The sequence below is a fragment of the Mixophyes fleayi genome, chromosome 1 (assembly GCF_038048845.1).
Source record: "Mixophyes fleayi isolate aMixFle1 chromosome 1, aMixFle1.hap1, whole genome shotgun sequence".
NCBI lineage: Eukaryota > Metazoa > Chordata > Amphibia > Anura > Limnodynastidae > Mixophyes > Mixophyes fleayi.
In genome coordinates, this window is record NC_134402.1 from 265959158 (window position 1) to 265979572 (window position 20415).

The 20415-nt window shown below is 41.5% G+C and overlaps 1 protein-coding gene across 3 annotated transcripts in view; it reads left to right on the top strand.

The window, feature by feature from the left end:
* The window catches only part of SLC24A2 (solute carrier family 24 member 2), a 155552-nt gene extending 148122 nt beyond the window's left edge, over positions 1–7430 (top strand). For all 3 annotated transcript variants that reach the window (XM_075210628.1, XM_075210645.1, XM_075210636.1), the window contains 3 exons: positions 218–307; positions 4967–5133; positions 6326–7430. In XM_075210628.1, coding sequence (XP_075066729.1) covers positions 218–307; positions 4967–5133; positions 6326–6575 — 507 coding nt within the window. In that variant the 3' untranslated portion in view covers positions 6576–7430. The remainder of the gene's footprint in view (positions 1–217; positions 308–4966; positions 5134–6325) is intronic.
* Positions 7431–20415: the final 12985 nt, after the last annotated feature.

The following is a 20415-nucleotide window of genomic DNA, read 5'->3' on the forward strand; positions in this document are numbered from 1 at the left end:
TAAGCAATTTAGCACTATGTTAACGTAGAATAAATATTCATTATTTCCTACTACCATAAATTGTGGAACTAAGAAACAAATAGTACAACACACATACCAGACACAAATGTGCAATACTGAAATGTATATATGAAAATTACAATTTCCTATGTCGACATTTTATTATGTATTTTTTTATAACTTCAAGAAAACTTTAACTTGTTCCCTTGTTTCACAGTCTTCAAGAAAATTTTTCCCTGTTACGTTTTTTGGATCGATCACTTGGATTGCAATTTTTTCATATTTAATGGTCTGGTGGGCGCATCAGGTAAGTACATTTATAGGTGAATGTAGGGTGGGTGGCATTTCCTGGCTCCCCCTTTCTTCCTCTATGCCTGAAATATTAAATGAGTTTTTCATAGCATAAAAATAAAGCTGGTGCACAAACATTTTTAGAATGTAAAAAGAACCGGAACCTTTTTTGAAAAGTTTCTTTGAAATATTAATGTCAAATTTGTTGAATATATGTGTACAGATGATACGGTATGTTAAAATGGCAAATGTTGAGATTCATTTAAACCAGGTTCTAAATAAGCAGCATGAATAAAACCCAGTAAATGACTGTAATAGACAATGAGATGTCAAAGGATAATAGCTCTACAAGCTATAAAGAAAGAGAAAGTAGATAGAGTTTTTCTTCAGAAGAAGTACATCTGCACTCTGCATCCCTCTGTGTGGGGTAAGCAGTACATACACCTCAGCCAATAGCAAGCACATGAGGGTCTTTACATTCATTAACAAGGACATTCCCTTCACCCCTATGAGAGTTATACCCGATCCGGGACTAGATCCCTCATAGTGAGAGGCACCACTCTGACCCTGGCATCAGTTTATGCCCCAAAGTCTAACCAGGTCCAAATTTTCATATATACCGGTCACAGATGTTATGTACTATTCAAGTCTCTGTGCCCTCTACTCATAAATTGGCCTCTTTATGGACTGACAACTCACACAAAAAAACTGAAGTAGGGATCACTCCCAGCTTCTGGACAAACCTTGGGGCCACTGGCATCAATCAAGTTAACGCATTCAACCTCCCCCATGACCAAACTGGCGTCTAGATGAATCTATTATCATTAATCAGATTATGTTGGGATGATTGGGTAGGCTCTCCAGGATTTTTTTGAAATGAATCTAACCAATGTAATCTCTCTCACCGTGGATTGGGAGTCCCATAAATTCACAATTCAAGGTAAACTAGCTAGTACCACCGCAGCCCAGAGAAAGCATGGGAGAGAGTAGAAACACTGGAGTCCCAAATTAATGCCTTCACCACTAAACACCACTGGTGTTTGAATGCTAAAATGGCCCGACGTTTATCCTCACTCAGAGGTCAAATGAATGCCACCCTTGTTCTATGACTAGGGCAAGAAGACTGCACAATTCTAGTCTCTAAATACAGAGCCCATAACACCAGTAATAAAGTTACTTCTATTAAGAATAGTCAAAGCCAACTTATATAAGACTCCTGTAAGATAGTGGAAGAATTATATTTGCTTACTGTTCTGTCATATATAACTTAAATACTTTTCAGTTGGACCCACTTAAAATTACATATGTCATTGACAAAAACCTATCCTTATGTAGAATGCCCCATCTTTCACAAAGCCAAGTATCCATTCTCAATGGATAGTTCTCAATGTTCTCAACGCAGCTATCTAAAATCAGCTTTTGCCCCTGATCAGATGAATATGAATTCACAGCTTACTACTATTGGTGTCCTAGCTCCAGATCTAACAGACCTATTCAACTCCCTCTTTCAAGAAAGCAAATATGATTCAGCATCTACATTAGCAACTATTGTTGTGATTCATAAAGCAGGCAAAGACCTTGCTTCTCTGTGGCATTTATCGTCCATCTCCCTACTTAACATAGACCTTAAGCCGTATAAAAAAGTCCTGGCAATGAGGTTGACTACCTTTATTCCTGCCTAATCCATCCGAGCCAGGTTTTCTTTATTTCCAGACAACAACCAGCAGATAATACAATAAACTTTTATTTACACGGATAATAAGTCTAGGGGGTAAATTTATCAAGCAACCAATCAGATTCTAGCTGTCACTTTGTAGAATGTATTAAATAAATGATAACTGGAATATGATTGTTTGCTATATGCAACATTTCCACTTTTTCAAACTCACAGCTTGATTTACCCCTAAGACTCTTGTTTTAATCATGGCCCTTTATGTTAAGAAGATCTTTGATAGGACTGACTTGAACTTTATGAGGTGTATACTAGTAAAATGGGATTTGAAGGTGGCTTCCTTATGTCACAAACTTACCTGCTCACAGTCCTGTGCTGTTGATACCCTCTGTCTCTGTGTTAGATCAGCACTTCCTGGTTTGGGCGGTCACATGATAGTGGCTGGGAGGAGGCATATTCAAACCTGCAGTGTATATAAAGCCCACTCTGACACTCTAACAGTGTCAGAGCAACAGGTATCCATACCCAAATTTACTTCCTGTTATGCTGTATTGCTGCTGACCTTCGTTTTCCTTGTGATTCCTTGTTGGAAAGTACTTCTGCCTGTTAACCACCCGTGAAGTCCTTGCTTGTATTGACCAATCTCTCTCAGATCCTGATTTTGTACTGCATTATTGCCTGTGTACCAGATCATGTGATTGGACTTCCCTTCTGAATACTGTTTTTTACCTCAGTACCGCCAGTGTACCAGTCCTCAGCTAGCTGACCTGAGTTCGTATTTCCCTTTCTCTCCACTGTATTACGCCTAGTGGCTGATCAGAGGGTCGCGACCTGCGTGTTCCCGGCTGCTAAAGTTTTCCTGCCTTGCGGCACTTCTTGGTGAAGATCGGGGAACCCGTTAGACTCCGCGCCTCTGTTCATCTAGCACTAAACCAGGCTAACACGTGTATCCATCACCCCAGGGCTCTCTTCGTTCAGACAACAAGACAATCGTTACACCTTAATGGTATCTAATACGACTTCAATGGGTGTATCTGTCAGTGGCTTCTTGGCATTCCCTTTTAAGTAACTACGCAGGTCTCTGGATCTCTGTGGGCAGGCGTGAACCCCGGAATTAAATTGCATCTTCATATGAAGGACAGAGGCCTTGGTGTTCTGGACCTCAATAAATATTATTTTGCAACTCACCTTGCTCAATGTATTCAAATGTACTCCTCCACTGGTGTTAAAGCGTGGGCTGACATAGTCTGCCGTAAAGGAGATGTTAACAATATCTACAATTCTATGGCTTAACCGGCACCCACAATCGAATTCTCATGCCATGTCTGGGACATGGCCACCAACATATACCTGTTCTTGTCTGCTCCAGACACAATTTGTTCACTGTGGATAAACCGCTGTTTCTTCCGGCCTGACACCAGATACCTTTGCTCCATGGGTCAAATAAAAAAACAGATTCTTAAACAATCTTACACAGGATTCTACCAGTGTTAACAAATAACCCACTTCTACTTATCTGGGAGCCCTCTGAGGCCTATAAACCCTTGCACTACTGTAGAGACATTTATTAAGGTGATCATCACATTATATGGTAATCTAAATTCCACTCCTAAACCAAATACATCCCTATATGATTGAAAAGGGAACATGAGATTGTTGTGGTCATGGACCTGATGAATCCATTTGTGTCAGGATTAAAGAGAACCTTTTCCCGTTCTTCTTTAGGTGGTATATGATCCCCTCCAGGATCCATGCCTTCTCCCCATTTCCTCCAATTTATGCTGGAGGAACTGCTTCCACCTTTGGTGGAGTATTTCCAAAGTAACAACATACTGGTCTGAGGACAAAGCCCTAATTCAGGCAGTAACTGGCGATAAAATCCCTTACTTCTTCCCCAACTAAATCCCAGGTTACCCAAGCATCTAATAAATAAACTAGTCCACCACATACTCAGTGCTTCCACTTGCCATATAGGAACAACTGGTAATACCCAGCTCTCCTGTGCTTGCTTCTACGATTAATTGGATATGGAATACCTATCAGATGGACTGCATCACAAGTGTCCTATGTAACTCTGAGACATCTTTCTCCAGAATTTGACAAGCATAGATAGATTTCGATGCTTTGTTTGAAGTTACTATTTCTGGAGAATTCAGCCTTATCGGTTTGAAATTGGGTGAGCCCTCCTGGTTCTCCTCCACCCCCATATATGACATTTCCCTCTATATCTCCCTATCTCCAATCTCACTGATTGATTTTCCGCTTGTTTCGCCATCCTCATATACTTGTTAAATAGGCAACTATTTACACTATTGGTGACTCCATGATGTATAGGATGAGGCCAATCTCCTTAGAAAACACACATTTTCAATTGAAATAGGATTTTTCACCCTAAGTAGACCTGTCTGTCCCTTATCTTGCTGTTTATGTTCTTTTTATTTCCTGTGTTTAAAAGTTAAAATCAGATTAAAGACTATGGGCCTGATTCATTAAGGATCTTAACTTGAGAAACGTCTTATTTCAGTCTCCTGGACAAAACCATGTTACAATGCAAGGGGTGCAAATTAGTATTCTGTTTTGCACATAAGTTAAATACTGACTTTTTTTTCATGTAGCACAAAAATATCAAATTTAAATTTCAGTGTACAAATAAGCTATCAAGTATTTGTGTGCTACATGAAAAAAGTCAGTATTTAACTTATGTGCAAAACAGAATACTAATTTGCACCCCTTGCATTGTAACATGGTTTTGTCCAGGAGACTGAAATAAGAAGTTTCTCAAGTTAAGATCCTTAATGAATCAGGCCCCATATCAAGAAAGACTTAATGCTTAATATTTATAGTTAATAGTTGATTTTCAGCAACTGAAAAAATTAATACTTCAGAGCTGGGATAATCTGTGGAACAATGTTTAATAGTTTACATTAAAGTGTTATAGAATGATTCTGGATTTATGCTATATCTGTTAATCTAAATTATGTCTTGTTACATGGTCTGTTACAGGTAGGAGAGACTATCGGCATTACAGAAGAAATTATGGGGCTCACTATATTAGCTGCTGGAACCTCTATTCCTGATCTCATAACCAGCGTAATTGTTGCACGCAAAGGCCTGGGAGATATGGCAGTATCTAGCTCAGTAGGAAGTAACATTTTTGATATCACAGTTGGGTAAGTAAAGTCAATCTTCAACACAATGTTTCATCACTACACAGTTTTTCCTGTTATGTTTGAGCACAGATTGATTTTAGTTTTACACACAGGTTGGGTACGAATTTCCTACACTGAAAATACAGATGCAAATATGACTGACGCTAAAATGCAGACACTGACAGGGAAGAAATGCTGACCATGAAAATCCCGACAAGGAGGAAATACCTAACAATATAAACACTGACAGTGAAGAAATGCCAACAATGAAAATCCTGCCAAGGAGAAAATACCTAACGTTATAAACACTGACATGGAAGAAATCCTGACACATAAAATACAGACAGTGTGATTGGCGATAGTGAAAATGGCGACAGTCACACTTCTTGTCACCTCGATTTTCCTACAGCCAGCCCTAGGCTGGCAGCACTAGGGTTAATATAATTGTGGAGAGGGGGACATTGTTTTTTAAAACTATATATTTATTCTTACACTGTTTACTTGCGGTGGGCCCGGCATCTTTATAGCCACTCACATTTCTGTTTTAATGTTAGCAGTGTGACTGTCGCCATTTTCACTGTCGACAATCACACTATCGGCATTTTATATGTGTCGGGATTTCTTCCATGTGGGTATTTAGCCTGTCGGGATTTCTTCCCTGTCAGTTTTTATAACGTTAGGAATTTCCTCGTCGTCAGGATTTTCATTGTCGCCATTTTAGTGTCAGTCATTTTGCGTCGGTATTTTCAGCAAAGGAAATTTGATTACCACCCTTAAACACAGCACAATTTACGACAACTATTCAGCAGAGTAACAACTTTAATAGCGTTCTATTTAAAATAAGGGTAACACTGCTGGTACAACAATATATTCTGCAGACATTTTTAGCCCAGTTGGCCAGATGAGTGTTAAAGTTATTCTTTAACACAGTCTGGTAAGTATATCAACCCATTATAACATTTTTAGTTGTTTAGTTTTTTCCCCTGAAACCCATAGACAATACAGGCCAAACAATGTAGATTTGACCATTTCCTAATACTGCAGTTTCTCAGTGTCAAACATTAAAGTGTCTCATAGTAATATATATATGCTGTAGACAAAGCACAAGACTATTATTGTTTTTATTTATGCGTTTTCATTTTGTTTATGAAGATCTTTGTATTGCACCACAAAACCTTTCGCTGTTGTTGTTGTTTTTTTGTCTCCATAACAGTCTCCCCATGCCCTGGCTGCTGTATTCCATATTTAATCATATGAAACCTGTGACAGTCAGCAGCAATGGCCTGTTCTGTGCGATTATCCTCCTTTTCATAATGCTGCTGTTCGTAATCGTCTCCATCGCTCTGTGCAAGTGGAAGATGAACAAGATCTTGGGTTGTATGATGTTTGCTCTCTATTTTGTTTTCCTGGTCCTCAGTGTTCTCCTTGAGAATCGTATCATCCAATGTCCAGCCTCTATTTAGGATTAAAATACGAATAGTGGAACAGATGCTCTTAAAGATAAAAGGCAGTAGCTTGGCTTTGCCGTCAGATGGTTAAAAGCATGGCCAGCATGCAGATGGAAATAATTTCCTCAGTGGTTATAAGATCAACTTGTGGCTCTTTTATTGGAGGTTTTAGAAGTTATACAAACTCTTATTGTACCTTTTCTAATGCACGTTGTATTCCTCTATTACTCTCTTTACATATGAGTTATATATATATATATATTAATATGCAGGGTATACTCAACAAAGAGAGATATTAGATATACACTGGAATCTCCTTATATTAACTAATATCAACTCATTGGGATTCATATGTGTCAAGTAGGTTTGAATAGAGTGAGTATCATTCCCTCACTGTGGATGTATTTCAACACTTTTCTGCCTGTAGTGTAGTCTGAAAGGATTGTTGTGGTACAAGAGATATATTTAACTCCACTCGGTAGCGTAGAAACCACTTGTGCAATGAGTATAAAGAAAATGTGGCAATCTGGAATCTGGGTATGAAACATACACAAGAGATTTAGGTGTGCTACACACTGTATGGTATCCTATGTTATTACTTATAATATATTTATTAATGGCAGTATTGCAGCACTTCACAAAGAAGAACAATATGGGTGTAATGTATTCTAGCCCAGAAGCGCTTACAATCAAATTTGGTCATAAATGAATGAAGTAAAAAAGGTCTGAATAATGTAACAGACATACGGTCAAGAACTTCTGTGACTCAGTCTTGTAATTTAATGTTCCAGGTCGAAAAAAGCAGTATGTCGACCTGTTCTGATTGCAAAACTGAAGTATATCTATGGAAAAGAAATAAACAAATTTAAATGAACAAGAATGAGTGAGATGTCCTTTGTGTGCTCTTTGTATTCTGGGTAATGGTTTATTTTTATATAGAATGTACAAGTGCCACAAAAAAGTAACCCAAAACACCTATCAACAAACGGTCCCATTTTCACTGAGAAAAGGGCCAATTGGGGGGAGAAGCATTATAATTTGATCATGTGCGGTACTGCACCTTGCTTGCACTGAAAATCAATTTTCCAATGAAATTCAAGCTTTACAACCTGATGTACAACTCTGAAAAGCTTTCTGATACTTTTTTAACTTGGATATCATAAGTGAACATCTGCCGTCTTGGTTCTGTACAGTACTAGACAGGGACGATAAAGAGGAACTGGGGCCCTGGGATGTACTTGTGCCATGGGCCCCCTCTCACACGCATAGACTACATGTGGAACATACATCATGCCATTTCTACTGTTTTGCATGCAAAGTTGAATAGCGTTGGGTGTGGACTTCTATTCCTTCTAATGCGCAGCATGGTCTGTGAAAGAAAAAAAGTGGTACTGTAAATAAGAAAAGAGCCAGAGAATGCCACCTAACATATTGAACAAGAAGACTGGTGCCAGTGGCTGGCTGGCAGACTTTAGCCCGGAGGGCAAGCACACAGCACTTTCCCATTAGTAGCAGCCCAGCATTAAGGGGTGGTTTTTGGTACAATAAATATGTTTATCAATATAAAAAAAGAGGCTATTTAGTGTTTCTTAACCCAGTGACACTTTATTATTATAAAGGAAAAATCTTAAATAATAAAAATAATGCAACAAAATACAAACCTCACTTTATATTGCACTTTTTTTTATGTGTCCCTTCTCCCTACAGCACTTTTTATTTACTTACTATAATGGGATAGATAGATATATATTTCATATTATAGCAATAGACTAAATAATAATGTTCTATTACAATGTTCTATTACAGTAATGAACATAGGGGCTAAATTTTCAAAGTGAAAAATGCCTTTTAGCTTTAAAAAAAAAAAGAAAAATGTCTTGTTTTTGCTTCACCTTAAACACTAAAAAGGTTATTATTTGTTTTAGGCTTAACCTAAAACAAATAATATGAGGGGTGGTACTGGGAGGAGGAGCAGAGCACTAGGGAGCCTATTTATCAAAGATCTCTACCCTCTAATTTAGAGGTAAATCCCCGAAAACAGCAGTTTTCGGGGACTTACCACTAAATTACTATGTATTATTGCAGCATCGCAGCAGATATCTCAGATATCTGCTGCTTTGCTTCTCTCATCGGTTTACTGAGCACTTCCCATAACAGTGTATGGGAAGTGCTCAGTAACGCTATGTATCAATGACTGATACTTAGTTTTCAATCATGGTAATGTACGCCATCTGAAGCTGGCGTACATTACCATAATTGAAAAGTTTCACTGAAAACAGCGCTGCTCTGACGAGCAGGGCTGCACAGCGCATGTGTGGAGGGATCATGTGATCCCTCCACACTTGCCTCAGGTTCCGTCAGACAGGGATCTCTGTGCGCATGCCCGAGTTTACTGGTCGGCGCATGCGCACAGGGATTGAAAGAGGGGCGAGCAGCACCGTAGAGTGAGGAGAAGAGAAGAATTCAGTGACAGGTAAGTGTTAATCTTCACAGGAGCAGCCGTTTTTCGGAACGGCTGTTCCTGTGTTGATTTTTTAATACTTTTCAATCAGCATCTATGCGATGAGGATTGAAAAGTTTCATTCATATTATGCGGTCATTGGTAAATAGACCCCTAGGTGTCAAGAACTGGATTAAGGCTCTGGGGGGGCCCTTGGCACATTAGACAGGGGGGCCCCTATGATGTAACATGGCTATTATTTTAGACAAATTTTATACAATACACAGGCAATACTGTGAGCACTGCTGTTAGGTGCATGCAGCTCTGCCTTCACGAGCAGTACAGTGTGAAGTAGGACATACCTCCCAACTGTCCTTGGAATCAGACCAAATCCTGACTAAGCGAAACAGTCACCCAAATTCCGGACTGCCCCACCAGATTCAGAACAGTTGGCAGACTGTCATGCTCTCTCCTACCTGTTCTTGTCACTATCACCACCTGTGGCTGCTGGTGTCTTTAGCTCAGTTTCTGCTTTTCTGGATCCTGGAATATTGCAAAATTTGGAAAAAAATGGGTCATCATGAAATTTAGAAATCTCCAACCATCCCCTTGCATGAAATCAGTAGCACCCACGTTTAATAATTAGGCCCCCTTCCAGCCTCAACATTAAAATAATAGTATTCATATTTGATAAATACATCTATTTCCATCTAACTAGCCCCAACATTAAATTAATAATATTCCCATGTAATAAATAAACCTATTTCCCTCCCTCCAAACATCCTCAGCAACAAAATTAAATAGCTTATACGTTTAGTAAATATTAGCCAATTTCCACAACCATACCCAGTATTAAATAATTCATATTCACATTTAATAAATGGCCTCCTCACCAAACTCAACCAAACCACCTCAGTATTAAATTAAAGGTTCTGTCACCTCAAATTAATAGGCCCCACTATTAAACTAAATAGCCTCAACATCACCCACAAATAAATTAATAGCACCGACCATAATATAATTAGCAACGACCCACTGTCCACCATTAAATTAACTGCATACCTCCTATCCAAATTAAAGTAGAGACCGTCACCCACCCCGGCAATAAAGTAAGGATGAGGGGCCAGCCACCAACTACCGCACAGTACCTACATCAGCCCAAAAATGGAGTTGGCTGTTCTGCTCAGTTTGTCCCTGACTGGTGATGTGCATTTATCTCTATACACAGACTGAAAATAGATACTGATAATAACATGCAGATTACACAATAACAAACATGATGCTTTGCAATTGTATGTAAATGTAGCATAAAAATATATCCTGATAATAACATGCAGCATGCAGATTTTTTACATAAATAACAAAAACAGATTTTACTTTTTTTTTTGGTCTAAATATATACGCATTTATACGCATTAAATATATATACGCATTTATACGTATTAAATATATACGCATTTCCATACTGCACATATGTACCGACATGTGTCTATATCTAGATTTTACCGTATCTTATACCTGCAGGCGCTTATGCCTGGACAAGCAGAACATGTATAGCCAAGAATAAAGTGCGCTAAGGGAGATACTGGCTAATATGACTTGGACACATCCCCAGATACACTTCTTAGGAGTTGTATCTCTCAGAGATACTGGAGGCCTAATGTAAATATGCAAACAGCGGTTAGATATTGCTGCTGGTGTCATCATTATATATGACACAAGCAGCAATATCTAACTGCTGTTTGCATATTGACCCTTCTAGCTTCACTAGTATCACGGCTATATGATGTCAAATCGTTACTGTCTATTCAGGCAGTTGCTGTACTTGGGCCGCCAAGAGGAATTTGGGGCCCCAGTACAGCAACGTCACAAATTAATAGGATAAGCAATGTGTGCCGCCTCTGTGCTGTGTGGCCACACGACATTGGGGGTGTGGCCACACTGGGGCATAGCTGCACCTCTTTGTACATGATATATTATGTATTAAAACGTTGTTGCTGTCTCCTACCCGTTAATGCAGCTTTCACAACCTGGCACGACATTTTTGTTTGGATTCTGGAATGTTGGGACCTGTTTGGAAAATGTATAGGTACATGAAATATGGAAAGCTGAGAAATAAGTGAATACAGTACATAACACAGGTAGTATGTAATACATACATTATAATATAGCATTTATTAAACACAGTCTATATAACCTCACAAGGAAAATCTGTGGTTGCTGGATGAAAAACAGGGGAGAGCTGACAACGTTTGGTCTGAGGGTCCAAGAAAGAGTCCTCTGTGGATATGGTTTGTGTAATGTGTGTGTGGTTATATACAGACAATAAAATATATGAAAATAGGTAATGGTTTTGAACATTAATCAAATACAACATCTACCAGCTGCATCTGAGTAGAGTTTAGCATCCTTGTGACTGCCACAAAATACAAAAAGCATACTTATAACCCCCACACAATACATAGTTTATACCTCCCTAGCCACCCGTTGCCACATCATGTCCTCCCTAGTTACTTCATGCAATCGCAGTCACATCATCATACCCCTCTGCCACATCATGCCCTCCTCAACCATATCAATCCACCAATAGCTATATCATTCCACCCCCGAGCACATCATGCCCTCTCCAGTCACATAATACTCTCAACAGCCACATCATGCCACCACTTGCCACATCATGCCCCCCCCAGCCACATCATCATGTCTCTCTGCCAAATCATGCCCTCTGCCACATCATTCCACCCCCTACCAGATCATGCCCCCCACAGCCACATCATGCCACCACTAGCCACATCATGCCACTCCCAGTCACATCATCTTGCCCTTCTGCCAAATCATGCCCCCCTGCCACATCATTCTACCCTCCAGCCACATAATGTCCCCCTCTGCATCATGCCCTGCCCCAGCCACATCATGCCAGTCCCAGCCACATCATCGTGCCCCCTGTCACATCATGCCTCCACCCCACACACACACACACACATAAATATGCATTTTCTGCATCAGAAATTTTACAAGGAGGTCAAAATGCGTCCAATTCTAAATAAGACCCATGCTGAAAATTACATGCAACATGAAGATCAAGAAAAGTAGTACTGTCAAGTCGATACTGCTTAATAGATCCTCCTTATCAGCGCTATTGAAGAGGACTGTACAGATTCTGTATTTCTGTGCTGTGACTTCACAGCACTCCGCTTCTGTCTTTATGGGACTTAAGGGGGAGGTGGATATCTGTTGGAAGAACCTCCCCTATTTGTTATGTAGGCACTAGTTTCTAGAGTGTATAGCAATGACTGATTTTGGAACAAAAAAATACTTTACTAGAAAAAAAGTGCCTGTTAAGCTTATTGCTAAACTTGCTTTATGTACATGTAAACCCTGGGGAGGCTGCAGTTGGCTACTAATCACATTTGCATCAGTAAGAAAGAGATGGACACTGTCATTTACCAGTCCAGGAAAATAAACTACATCTCCCACAAGGTCAGGGTCGGACTGGCCCGCCGGTGGACCGGACTATCCACCGGTAGGCCCCGACCCTGAATCGCTCCCCTCTTCGTTGGTGGGGGGAGATGGAAACTTTAATAGTAAAAAAAAAAACCTCACGTGACCGCAGCACCGGCTCCGTTCGCACTGAATGCCGGGCGTGACGTCATCACGCCCGACGTTCAGTGAGGAGCGCCGGCAAGACAGAGGAGAAGAAAAGGAAGAAGCAGATAGAAAAGGTAAGTGATAGGGGAGCATGAAACAGAAATAGGAGTATGGAACAGAAATAGGAGTATGGAACAGAGAAGGGGGAGCATGGAACAGAGAAGGGGGAGCATGGAACAGAGAAGGGGGAGCATGGAACAGAAATAGAATTATGGAACAGAGAAGGGGGAACATGGAACAGAGAAGGGGGAGCATGGAACAGAGAAGGGGAGCATGGAACAGAAATAGAAGTATGGAACAGAGAAGGGGAAACATGGAACAGAAATAGGAGCATGGAACAGAAATAGAAGTATGGAACAGAGAAGGGGGAACATGGAACAGAGAAGGGGGAGCATGGAACAGAAATAGGAGCATGGAACAGAGAAGGGGGAGCATGGAACAGAGAAGGAGGAGCATGGAATAGAAATAGGAGTATGGAACAGAGAAGGGGGAGCATGGAACAGAGAAGGGGGAGCATAGAACAGAGAAGGGGGAGCATGGAACAGAAAAAGGAGCATGGAACAAAGAAGGGGGAGCATGGAACAGAGAAGGGGGAGCATGGCAGAGTGAAGGGGGAGCATGGCAGAGTGAAGGGGGAGCACAGACAGTATGGCAGTGTGTGAAGGGGAGCCAGGAGAAGGGTGGAGCAAAAGCAGCATGGAGGATGCATTGTGATTATAAGGAGGCACATCATGGTGATGAAGGGGCGCACCAATGTGTGTGTGATGGCACAACGGGTTTGTGGCAATGTAATGTGTGTGTGGTAGGTGGTGGCTAAATAATGGATGCTATTTTCTTTGTAGGGTGAAGATGGGGTAATTTAATTTTATAGTGGGATCTATTAATTTAAGATGGGGTGGTTTGGGCACTATTAATTGAATGTGGGGCTGAGTTTGAGGAGCATGAGGTATATTTATTAAATGTGAATATGAATTATTTAATGGCAGTGATGGTTGCAGGAAATAGGTATATTTATTATATGTAAATGTGATTAATTTATTGCAGGGGCTGTCTGTTGGGAGGGAAATAGGTTTATTAAATGGGAATACTATTACTTTTATGTTGGGGCTGGAGAAATTCCTAAGTATTAAATGTGGGTCCTATAGATTTAACGCCGGGGCTGGTTGGAATTTTCTAAATGTACCCATTATTTTTTCCAAATAGGACCCCTCAACATTCCAGGATCCAGACAAGCCGCAGCTAAAGAAACCAGCAGCCACAGGTGGTGACAAGAACAGGTAGGACAGTCTGTCAAATGTTCTGAGTCTAGTGCAGGCTTGGCTAACCTGTGGCACTCCAGGTTTTGTGAAACTACAAGTCCCAGCATACCCTTCCAGCAATAGGCTGCTATATGTTGGTAAAACATGCTGAGGCTTGTAGTTTCACAACACCTGGAGTGCCACAGGTTAGTCAAGCCTGGTCTAGTGGGATAATCCCAATTTTTGGTGACTGTTCTGCCCAATCTAAGGTGCAGATCAAGACTGTACTCTTTATACACACTGCATTCTTTATATACTACACTATTGTGCTAGCTGTCCTTTGTGGGCTGACCACTCCCCCTCTAGTGTCTGGTCTCGCCTCTTTGATGGTTGGCCACACCCCCTCTGGTGGGCCTCTAGCGTTGCTGTCCCCTGGTGGGCTCTTCATGCCCCAGTCCGACACTGCACAAGGTTACTGTGAAAAGGGGACGGAGTCTAAAGGTCTGTGGGTAGGGAGACTGGAAAACCCCAGAGCATAGGAGGAGAGAGATGGAAGAGCATCCCGAGAGAGACTGAGCTGTGTGATAAGTCCAAAGAATGTGACTCTAGGCAAAAGGGCACTGGACTGATGGTCTGTCCAAAGAAAACAGACAGTCTGCAGGAGGAGGTATGCAGGCACCTCTGAAGAAGGGCATTTTGCAAGTCAGCCATTTTGGAAGAAATCAACATTTTCCAGGACACATGGTCCCCTTGGGTAGATTTCTATGAAGCCAAATCACCCCAGAATACAATTTAATTATTATGTTTTTTCAAGCATCTCCCTTTGTGATGGCGACTCCCATCTTCCCTTCTTATTTCTACCCAGTTTCCCTCACCTTTAAATTTTGTTCCCGTGCAGCACTACCACAGAGATACACTCTGATTCATGTCTCTTATTTTGAATAGCTTTTGACAGCTTTAATTCCCCCTCCTTATAGTGCTATTAGTGGTATTTATTTGAAATTATGGTTTTCTGTTAGCTCCATACGCTCCCTCTGTAAACCTCTACAGATTATTAGGACAAAGGTGCCATGGTTGAATGTGATATGGGAATGTGTCCAAAATGTAAAACACAACCTGCAAATCTGATTCACAATTTCTGGAGTTGCAGAAAAAGCAACAAATTAAGGTTGTGAATTACATTAATCAATTTTTTCAAAATCCAGGCGAATATTTCTGAAGAACCCCTTCTACTTGCCAATTTTGACAATTGTAAGAAAGTTTTACCCTCCTCTGAGATGTTACCCGCCCTATCAGTAATAGGGACTGTTGCTAAACAGTTGATTTCGAAGCATTAGACATTACAGGTCCCTCCTTCCTTTGGTGTGGTACAGACCAAATTACTACATATTATTTATCTAGACAGGAGAGCCATGCTCCATGATATTGTGAAAGGAGAAATACGATTCCACAAAAAATGGGGGTTGTATATTGAATCTTTAGAAACCCATATTCAACAAGATATATTAAAACTTTTAAAATCTACCACATGGTCTGAGGTCAAGTACCCTTTTTTCACCCATTTATTCAACCTTCCAAATCTGCTTTCAGAGTTGGTGTAATTCTGCATTCAAATTCTACTGTGTTATATAGGTAGCACACTAAAAGGAGAGCTCCATTGGTAATTCTCATTTCAGAAAAATACAAAGACTAGTGCTGTCAGGGTTGGTCTAATTCTGCAGTCAAATTCTACTGTGTTATTTAGGTAACACATAAAAAGGAGAGCTGCGTTGCTAATTCTCATTGCAGAAAAATACAAATACTAGTGCTGTCAGGCTTGGGGTAATTCTGCAGTCAAATTCTACTGTGTTATATAGGTGACACATAAAAAGTAGAGGTCCATTGGTAATTGCAGGCTTTTCTTCTGAATTTGCAGTCAAAGTGTACAGTGTTAGATACATCCAAAGAGAAGAGCTTCATTGCCCCATTGCTGAAATACAAATACTAGGCCTTGCAGGCTTTTCTTCTGAATTTTCAGTCAAAGTGTGCAGTGTTATCAAAATGGATTCAGAGCAGTACCCAGAAGAGCAGGAGCACCAAGCAGCTGCTGCCACCAGTCATGATGATAGTAATCCCTGTACGTCATCTGATAAAGCCTATGTAAAAGTACATAGTGTATTTAAGTCAGGCAAAGAAAAATGTACAAAAAACACCTTTTACTTTGGTCAAGTAAAAAAGAGCTGTAATCCAGGCAAAGTTATCTGTTAAATTTAATTAATTTAATTAAAGTTAATTGCCAACATGCCATTCTACACACGCAGTGGCAAAGAATGAATGAGCCCTTCGCCTTTCTCTATGAGTGCGAGATCTGAAACTGTTACTGAGACATCTTCTTGTAAAGTCAGTCGTGACCAAGCAAGACCTTGTCATTCAGACTCCAAAAGTGGTGCTCAAATACTTTTACGTGTAAAAGCCGAGCTGGAAGAAAACAGTAAGGCATTAGAGGAAAATGTATGTTCATATTCAGAATTGAAACCAATCCCTGAGGAGAGTCCATCCACGAGTGCTATGTGTAATCGTGACCATTCTGATAGTGTACTCAAAAAGAAGGCCCCTTTCAGCATTTCTGCAGATGTGTGCCTGAACAGTCCGAGTGTAGCCAGTGATACACCAATTGAGGATGCCACTTTGGAATTGCAAGAGGGTGTGGGGGATATTTGTGTAGCCGACGAGGACGCTAATGAGGATGTTGATGAGGATGATGTTGTTTGTGTAAGTCCTGCACCGGTGGAAACAGTTCTGGCACGTGATAAGAAGGCCATTGTCATGCCTGGACATAAGACCAAAAAATCCACTTTTTATGTGTGGAATTATTTTTACCCAAATCCTGACAACAGTTGTCTAGCCATTTGTAATACCACAGTCGAGGAAGGGACCTTAACCATCTAGGAACCTCATTCATGTTACGCCATTTGACGCGAGTTCATGGCAAGGTGTTGGGAAAATTAGAAAGTTATGCTAAAAAAATAACAACAAGCAGTCCATCATCAGCTAGGACTCTTCTCTCACCTAAATCCCGATGCCTGCAATCTACACCCACAGCACCGTCCTCGTCAATGTCCTCAGTAGCGAGCGGAGTTAGTCCTGCATCCAAGACTAGATGACTCCTCCACTATCCTGGATTCCTCAGAAGAATTCTTGAGCATTAGTCCCACTGCTGCTGCTGCTGCTGCTGCTGGAGGTGACTCTTCATCCCAGAAGCAGACCAAGAAGAAGACAACTAGTAGTTTACAACAATTGACTGTTAAACAATCGTTTGCAAGAGGAAGCAAGTATGAAAGCTGTCACCCAGTCGCAAAGCGGATCACAGACGCCATGGCGACTGTGCTAGTATTAGATCTCAGTCCAATATCCACTATTAATGCTGCTGGTTTTAGACAGTTACTTGAGGTCTTGTGTTCCCGTTACCAAATTCCATCACAACACCATATCATTAGATAAGCTATTCCTCACCTCTACCAGAAGGTTCGTAAAAATGTTATTATTGGGCTGCAAAATGCCATTCTACCTACTGTACACTTAACCACAGATATGTGGACAAGCGGAACTGGCCAAACTAAAGATTATATGACTGTGACAGGCCACTGGGTTGGTGATTCCCCTCTACTAGCAAGAACAGTAGCAGCATGTACCCAAGTACATCACATTTGTCAGAGGCAGGCTACTCTGTGTATCACCGGCTTCACTAAGAGGCATACAGCTGACAATCTGTTACAAAAAGGGATGTCATTGCAACATGGCTTATCCCGCTTGGACTCTTCTCAGGATATGTCATTTATGATAACGCCAACAATATTACAGCTGGATGAATTCCATCACATTCCCTGTTTTGCTCACACAATAAACTTGGTGGTGCATAGCTTTTTAAAAAATGACAGGGACGTGCAAGAGATGCTGTCTGTGGCCCGTAAAATATCTGGAGATTTCCGACATTCGGCAACAGTGTGTAGGAGATTGCAGAGCTGCAAGAGCAATTTAATTTGCCCTGCCACCAACTGAAGCAAGAGGTGGATGGAGGAACAGCGAAAAGCTATCCAAGTTTACTCCACAAGCCATGACATTGGGAAATGAGGGGGGATGTATTTTAGTCAAGCAGTGGAGAATACTTTCTGTGTTGTGCAAGGTGCTGAAACCATTCGAAGTAGTCACCTGTGAAGACACTACTTGCTTGAGTCAAGTGATTCTCTTAATTAGACTTTTGGAAAAGCATCTCTTCCTTCAGTTTATCACTCAGCTGCTGCTAGGAAAAAACTTTGCTTTTCCAAGACACCCAGGGATGATGCAGATGACACTGCACCAAATTTTGATATCTGGTCTGCTCTAAAGAAATTGACCAAAAAACGTGACCCCTCTGCCGTAACTCCACCTGATCCTACTATCAGCATCCAAAGGATGGTGGAGGATAATTTCACGACGGCATAGAAATAGACACATCAGACAGTCCGTTTACATACTGGGTGGAAAAAAAGAGAATTTGGAGACCCATGTATCAACTCGCTTTGCACTGCCCAAGCTGCCCACCCTCCAGTGTGTATTCGGAAAGAGTTTTCAGCACAGCCAGGAACCTTATCAGCGATCTGCGTAGGAGGCTACTTCATCAAAATGTGGAAAAGATGATGTTCATAACAATGAACTTCAAGTTCCACGAGGAAGGTCTTTCCTGCCAATTACTTCAAATACTGAGACTTCTGTAATGGTAGATTCCAGCGGGGATGAATTAATAATGTGTGTGGATGATGTACACACTGATGAGGGTGACGATGAGGCTGAGGATGATGACAACAACATCTTGCCTCAGTAGAATTAATTAACAGCACTGTTACCTTGGATGGCTTAAGGCCATTAATACCTTGTTTTGTGGGGGCCAAACAAACCAAGCACTTCAGCCACAAGGAGTGGCACTTTTGTTGCTGAAGTGCTTGGTTTGTTAAAGTGTGCATGTCCTTTTTAAGATCCAACATAAGTGTGAGTAGGTGGGAGGGCCCAAGGACAATTCCATTTTGCACCACTTTTCTTTTCTGCCACTGCTGTGTGCCAATATGTCCTAGATGTGGTAGGAACTGCCGTGTGTTTGAGTCATTGCTCTGTCGCTTAGAATCCAGCCAGTGTCACTCACCGGACTGTGCCATTTCTCCTGTGTTCAGGAACCGTGGCTGTCCGCCATCCTGAGGGTCTGCGCATGTGCAGCCCTTATGAAACCTTCAGTACCTGTTGCTTTTAATTAATTGGATGATCAGGCAACCCTCCTTATTTAAACCACCTGTGATCATTACCTAGTTGCCTGATCTTGGAGTCTCATTCCCCATGAGCCTCTGAAGGTGTTCCTGTGTTTCCTCGTGTATTCAGCTCCAGCTGATTCCTGTCTACTCCGATTCTGGTTTCCAGACCACTTCAACTCTCCTGTGTTCATCGTGTATGCACTCAGCTGATTCCTATCTGCTACTGCTGCCGGATTCCAGACCGCCTCAACTCTCCTGTGTTCAGCGTATCTGCTCTCCGCTGCCTCCGTTACTACTGCCGGGTTCCAGACCGTCTCAACTCTCCTTTGTTCATCGTGTCAGCTCTCCACTGATTCCTATCTGCTACTGCTGCCAGATTCCAGACCGTCTCTACTCTCCTGTGTTCAGCGTGTCTCCCCTCCGCTGTCTTCGCTACTACTGCCGGATTCCAGACCGCCTCTACTCTCCTGTGTTCAGCGTGTCTCCCCTCCGCTGCTTCCGCTACTACTGCCGGATACCAGACAGCCTCAACTCTCCCGTGTTCATCATGTTTCCAGTTTTACTTACTACTGCTTCCTGAGTATTGCTCCTTTTGATTACCGGTTACCTTTCGTGCGCTGCACCAACCTGATTACTGCTTCCATCCTCCAGTGGTCTCTCCTCCTGCCGGCGTTCAGCCGTTCAGGTATCCCTGCACTTCTCCTTGACAGCCTGCTCTCCTGAACCGCGGTATGCATACTTTCCATTGACTTTGCTATTGTATTGCATATCCGTCTGGACTGTGTTGTGTTCATCTCCGGAGTCTTCCATCTACTGAAGCTATTGTTACTATTGACTTTGTTTCCTATTACCTGGATCTCTATAGTGACTTTGTATACTTCAAGCAGCGCTTGTCAGTTATTATTGTATTGTGGTTATCATCGTGGGATCAAGTTCCGTGTGCCCCCCGTGTATCCTCTGTATTCCATTCATCTCCTCGTGCCCCTCCTCACATATATATAGCAGTGGTACAACTTGCTGAACGCAGACCACTGACTCCTGTTTCCCATTGGCACCAGTTTCAAGTATCCTCTCACATAAGCAGTGATACAACTTGCTATACGCAGACCACTGACTTCCCCGTTACCTACTTGCATTTGGAATCCATTCCTTCACTATAGACAGTGGTACAACTTGTTTTACGCAGACCACTGACTTTCACTACCTCCTCTCTACTCCTGGACATTCCTCCTCACTATAGCAGTGGTACAACTTGCTGTACGCAGACCACT